This window comes from Parasteatoda tepidariorum, chromosome 6 (assembly GCF_982258835.1).
Source record: "Parasteatoda tepidariorum strain Cologne lab strain chromosome 6, Ptep-v5.0, whole genome shotgun sequence".
NCBI lineage: Eukaryota > Metazoa > Arthropoda > Arachnida > Araneae > Theridiidae > Parasteatoda > Parasteatoda tepidariorum.
In genome coordinates, this window is record NC_141760.1 from 29,053,961 (window position 1) to 29,061,006 (window position 7,046).

Below are 7,046 nucleotides of genomic sequence, written 5' to 3' on the forward strand. Positions count from 1 at the left end.
AAAATGTGAGTAATTAAACCATTTATACCTAAGCGTAAACTATGCATGAAAGATCTATGGAGACAGATGTATGAAAAACTATCTGAAATAAAGGATAGTACATATTTATTTGTACTAAGAGCATATTTCTTTATGTTGGCTTCCACTTTAACTTTAAAAAATTAATGTGGCTTACTTCAGATCTGTTTATATTATTATTATGATAGCGTGGTAGACAAAACTTCATTGTTTTCACAAAATAAATTTTAGCAATAAATCATTTGTACTACCATTTTTTTTAAAGTAGATTTAAATAGACTCATGGCACAAATGGATTATGATTTATTTCTACATCAATGACAGTTTATTCATAATAGATCATTTGTATTCAATTAGCAAAAAAAGAAAAAGACTAAATATTTTCAGAAAAAAAAAATTTTAATTAAAAAATTGTAAAATTGCAAGCTTTAAAAAATATTTTTATGGATAATGTAAACTATTTATTTATAATATTCCTGTGAATTTTACAAAGCTCAATTTGTTCTGATTCTAAAATAAAAGTTATTCATATTTTTATCTTAGCACTTGCATAAACCAAGTAGGAAATATTAACGTCAAATAAAATAGAAAAAAGGTTAAATAAAATTAAAATGATAATAAAAAAAATTTTATTTCACAAATGGAAACTGAGACAATCTAAAAAGGTTCACTTTGCGCATGTGCAATGATGACCTCCAACCATAAGAGGAAGAGTTTGTAGATAACCAATCATACGCCTTTGCACAGGATTATTACAGTTACGTCATCAGAATAGACACGCCCCACGATGTACACTATCTCCCCCAGTGCACTATACTTTATTACTCCATAGTTGGTTGTTATCACTAGTCAAGTTGAAAGTGAATTACGTATTGTATAAAATGGCTGAAAGCGCACCACTAAATACGACGAAATTAGTTTGCCCGTTATATTTAAATTCTTCTTGCCAAGAAGGTGATCGGTGCAATTATACACATGACGGCTCATGTAGATCTCGTAAAAATATCGTCTGCCGTTTTTCCTTGAAAGGCATTTGCATGTTTGGTGATAATTGTTGGTATTCTCATCCAAATTCTAAAGAGGATGTTTATTATATATCTCAATCTTATAATGAAGAGCAGAATACTGGTCCTACCCATCAACGGACAGGGAGTTGGAATATTTTTCCCTCCGAGAGTAATTTTCAAAATTTCGACACCAGTTTAAATGGTGAAGCCTCTCTTTGTAGTGAATCAGATTTACATAAATGGATAAATGCACCTGAATTCGTGCCGGAAAACAACAAATATTTAGCCAGTGCTTTGAAATCAAATGACAGTGTTGATAATTCAGAGCCACAAAAGTTGGATATGGAATTCTGCCCGCATTTCTTTGATGGTGTTTGTCCATTCGACGATTGTCCATGCATCCACGGAGAGTTATGTGAATTGTGTCAAAGATATTGCTTGGATCCTTTTGATGAAAAACAACGAGGTCTTCATATTGGAGTCTGTAGGCATGGGCGAGATACGGATATTCGACGTGATTTGTCATGTGGTATATGTTTGAATATCGTAATGGAAAAAGATCGGGTTGCAGAGCGTCGATTTGGTATTCTCGAAAATTGCAATCACGTGTTTTGTTTATCCTGCATCATTAAATGGAGAAATGTGCGGAATTCTCGTGAAGAAGATTTAATAGAGCCTGCTGTTACTCGTGCTTGTCCCGAATGTAGAGTGCCGTCTAGATTTTACATACCCAGTAAGAAATGGGTTCATTCTGAAGGGGAAAAGGAGATATTAATTGCTGACTATAGAAAGTCTTTGAGCACAAAACATTGTAAATATTTCAAAAACGGTAAAGGAATTTGCCCCTTTGGTGAAGAGTGTTTTCATCTCCACGCAATGCCCGTTATTCCATCAGTAGCTGTCCAGAAACGTCGCCTTAATAATAGGGTGTTTAGGAACTCAAGAAGGTGGTGAACACTTTTGAATCTACAATGTGCCATCGAGATGATGGAATATGAAAGTACTGACAACGCGTTTGTAGAAAGTGCACAATTTGTTTAGATTCAACTAAGCAAGAATTTTTTATTATGTTCAGCTGAAATTCTCTTTTTAAGTGCTGATTTTGTTCATGTTTGGAGCATTTGACAATGGTAACTGCAAATTGTTTTTTTAATTATTTTAAAATTGCTTCCTTTATTTTAATCTTATTCGTCGATTCTAGTATACATGTTTCGAACTTATGTTTTTTTATACCTACTTTTTTCAAGTTATTTTGAGTGTAAAACTTAAAGCGAGTATAATGAATGATAATAGCTAATTTTGAAAATAATCTGTATTAATGTTGACGTATTTCAGCTTAAATATTAGTTTCTAAAATTTTTTCTATCGATATTTTTCTAAAAAACTTAACTTTCAGTGTTATATAAGAGTAACTTTTAATTGTTGAGTAATAATTAAATTTCTGAGTATTTTATTATTATTATTTGTTTATGAAAGTAAAACTAAAAAAAATTTCTGGATTATTAAACATGGTATATGATGAAAATTTTTTAATCTTCAATGTGACATGCAAATGAATATATATGTCAATAAACAGACAAAGCTTTTGTAAAAAGTGCAATATTTGTTTAGCTTTAACTGGCAAGAATTTTTTTTTATTATGTTCAGCTAAAACTCTCTATTTGTGTGATGATATAATTCCTGTTTATTGCATATAATAACTGTTAATGTGAGTTATTAACAACTTTTTTTTCAATTATGCCTTTTTTTTAACCTTATTCTTCGATTCCACAACACATGCTTCGAATTTATGTTTTTCTATGAATATGTTTTCGTGAATAAAATCTATATATAAATGGATAAATGCTATGGATAATCTATGGATGAATGCTAGTTTTTAAATTATATTTGTAGCTGTATATATTTTGCTCTAATCTGTAGATTTGAATTTATAGTTATCTGTAAGTATACTTTTTTAAAAAAAATAAAGTGTAGCCTGATTTTATGATTTTTTTTTTAAATAAAGTATGTTCCCATTTTTCTATTCTGCTTTAATGTCTTAATTTGTATTACCGTTCATTTATTTTGTTTCGTAAAGTCAAGTAATGATGTTTAATTTAAATTTTCATGACATGTTACAATATGGTACTGCTTCTGTTCTGTTTATTAAAAAGCAAGGCAATTTTACGATATTTTTTATAGTTCTTCAGAATTTTGCTAGATTAAGCTTAGCTTGCAAACATTAATAGCGAAATTTTTCTCCTATTTTTCAGGGCAATAGTTTCCTACTTTATCACCTCACAAAACGCATTTTTTTCAGATAATTTTTTCTCACAATAATAATGTGATAGTTTCATGATCTTGAAAAAATTAATTTCGTAGTACAGTTTCAATTAGAATTATGTTATTTAATTAGAATAATTGCATAATGGTAAGGCGATCATATAGCGTAAATCTTGATTTTCAAAAATGGGTCATTAATTAATTCCTTAATTTTTGTTTGTAAAATATACTATTTTGTAAAAGATATTTGCATTTAAGATATATTATAAAAGTGAATATTATTTTATTATGTAACGAAAGAAGAAACTTAGAAATATGTATAATAATTTTCTTAATAAAAGCTAAGTTAATTTTTATTAAGAAATGCATTGATTTTGAATAATTATTTTCCCATGTATTTTATAAAATTATGCTAATTATTTCTCATAATTAAAACAATGCAGAGTATTTTTAACCAATAATTTTATTATTTATTATAAATATTAAATTCTAGACAATTTTAAGTAACATTTTAAAAAATATTTTTCAATTTTAATCACTTTACTAACTACATTTTCAAAGGACTTATGGACAATAAAGAAAACATCTTAAATTAACTCGTGTGCATAGATTAAAATTCATTTAGTTTAGTTCAAAGGAAAAATCTTAAAAGTTGCGTTTCAGGGAATTGAAGTTTAATAATGGACCGAAAAAATACAACATTTTTATCAACGTAATTTTAAGTGACAAAATTTGATGGTATAGTTTCCGAGTTAAATATTTTCAATTCTCTATTTTTCAAAAACATTTTGTTCACGTTTTGTTACTTTATGTAATGTTAGTTAAAATGATGAGAAAATTTTTCTGTATTTTAATTCAAAATTGGTAATTATTAAAGAAAAAATGTGAAAAATAAATATTTATCTTTTTCGTAAGGATATATCTTCTGATAAGCAAATTAGATACGTGCAAAAAGTCAGTGATTTTCTAAAAAAAGTTCAATGTTAAAAATTAATAACTAATAACTATAAGGAACAAGAATTTTGGACTGCTCTCCTGACAAAACTATAAGGACCATACTTTCCAGATTGCGGAAACCATCCATGTTTGGGTGGTCTATAATCCTACTCCATTAAAAAAGAGCTATAATTATTAAAAAAAACTACGTGTTTGTGTTTGATTACTTAACTTATTTACATGCAAATAGTAATTAATTAACACCTTCAAATTCTACCTTTTTAACCAAAATTAATGGTATAGAAAATGACGGTATAATTTATATCATGAAAAAAATGAAAAAAGTGGTATAATTTGGTATAAAATAGTATAATTTTATATATATTGAAAAATAACAGCAATAGGTTTTAGGTAGATTAGATTTGGAAAGTTAAGATTAACATAATGCATATCAAGATGTACAGTGAACAAAATAAAAAGTGAGAACCAAAACAATATGAAAATGAATGGGGGAAAACTGGATCCTACCACGTGATTTCCCGGGCAATAAAAATTTAGCGTTAAACGTTTAACGCAACTTTGTTGGAAGTCGCGTAAGAAGTATAACTTCAAAACTTAATCAGCAGTTGGAACTAGCTATAAATGAAGTGATGCTTAAAGGGGAAGAATTGGTACTTAGTTTCTTAGAAGAAATAAAAGGTCATCAAGCATTCTATCATTTCCTTAATTAATATTCGCTGTCGAGAAGGGCATAAAAAGTTGCATGTTGAATTAACTGAACAAATTCGAAAAAATCTGCTTTAGAATAACTAACTAACTCATGTAAATTTTATAAATATTTCTAAATTATTCTTCATGCTAGTTCTTCATGTAATAATTCTTCATAAGCCAATTTTTTATTCAAAACCATTTTGAACATTGGTGTAAATTAAATTCTAGAGCAAAGATCGGTTCCTTAAAGTAGTGACTACATTTTGATAGTAGTTTGTAGTCACTACATTTAAAAAGCAGTAGTTGTGTTTGCAGGTAACTACATTTGCAACCTAGTTGTAGATGTGGTAAACTAAAAACTAATGAAGTTTTTCTGACCACTAACAGTACCAGACTGATTCCATTTATCTCTTTCATTCGACAGATGTGAGACTGAAATAATCCAAACTACAACAAAGGATGTCGAATATTTTTTAGAAATACCCATTCATCTTGACATAAAATTGTGAATCATCAGTTTTCTTACCTACCGCTGTGAAAATAAATTTTTCATTCATGTTGAGAGAATAAAAATTTCAAAGGCAATTACATTTAAGTTTTCTTTAAAAAGCATATATCATTAGGAATGTACACATAAACAACATTCGATTGTATTTCGAATTTAGATAAAGCCAAATTTCAAAAAAGGGTTTAAATAAAAATAAAAAAGTAAAATTTTCAGTTCAAAAATTCAAAAAAAAAAAAAAAAATCCTCAGGTGGTTAATGCATTTTCATTCCCCTCCTTTGAAGATAATAAACTAAGAGATAAGCTGACAAAAGCATGGTGACTAATCAAGGATTACCAATCAATTTCAGCGCAATTTACTTTCTGCGATCTTTTATTTCTTTCTATAATTAAAATTCTTTTATTTACCTGATTCTTTAATTTAGGCTGAAGAGCACGCTCTTTGTTTACGAAAAAATTTCAACAATGTTGTTTGATGGCAATTATCATTGCTTTTGATGTAATTGTAGATATTATCAATATCAATCTCTCCTCATAAGCGTCATCTTTTCTACCTTGTAGGGAAGAATTAAGCAACAGAGCTTTCTTGGTTTTATTCGAGCTATTTTATTAAATTAAAATTTTCCTGCAGAAAAAAAAATCAATGTGCATTAAAAACTAATAAATTCAGATTATTCACGCTGAATTGTTTTCGATTCGACTTGATTTAACAGAAATTAATTCTTAGATTATTTTTAATTTTTTTAAAAAATTATTATGCTGAGTTATGGGCAAACTTTCCCAGATTTATCTCATTGAGAAATCCAAATTGTCAGTATCAGATCATTTTCTTTATCAGTTTGATAAATAAAAGTTTATTTTGATAAGTCGTTGAAATTTCTGAAAAGTACAAATTTAAAAAAAATTGTCAATGTGCTTTTAATCTAGCATCCTCAAAAATGTTTAGAAAAAAATTAAAAAAGAAGAAATTCCCGATATAATATGAAAGCTCACTTTAGCTTCTTGGTTTCTGTTCTAAAAAAAAATCCATAAATTTTTGGTAACATTTTAGCTGTTACATACATTTTTATAATATTACTCTATCTAATAAATAGGCATCAGTAATTGTCTGTGTAAATAACTTGAAAATGGTTTTATAATAATTTGCTTATTTTTTACCAAACAGTAATTTTTACTCCTACTATACTAATTTAGTATAAATTATGTCAAAATGTTATTTCCGAGAGAGAACATTTAAAAAGTAATGCTTATGATACTTAGCTCGAAAAAAAATTATGTGTACCGTTTTGTTTAAAATTGGCCGAGAACTTATGAGGGTGCCTAAGCCTGGATGAAACTTTTCGTCGTAAATTTTCTTTCACCTTCATAACTATTTTAAACTATAGAAAAAGTGAATTCTGACAAACCATGATAAAGCCATGAAGCTTCAAGTACTGAAAAGAAATTTTTAAGATATCAAACTGCAAATCGTGAGAAGCTATTTTAGGACTACGCAATAGAGAAGTTCTCTTTCAATAATTTGTTTCCATTTTGATATTTCTTTTCAAAAATTTCAGCAATTACAACTTCATAACTTACATTAGGTTCGTCTGAACTCACTTTTTCT

The 7,046-nt window shown here is 27.9% G+C and overlaps 1 protein-coding gene across 1 annotated transcript; it reads left to right on the forward strand.

Annotated features, from left to right (window-relative positions):
- Positions 1-899: 899 nt before the first annotated feature.
- On the forward strand, positions 900-1,979 carry LOC147807744 (putative E3 ubiquitin-protein ligase makorin-1). The gene has a single exon (XM_087166792.1). The coding sequence runs from the start codon at positions 900-902 to the stop codon at positions 1,977-1,979; it is 1,080 nt and encodes a 359-aa protein (XP_087022918.1).
- Positions 1,980-7,046: the final 5,067 nt, after the last annotated feature.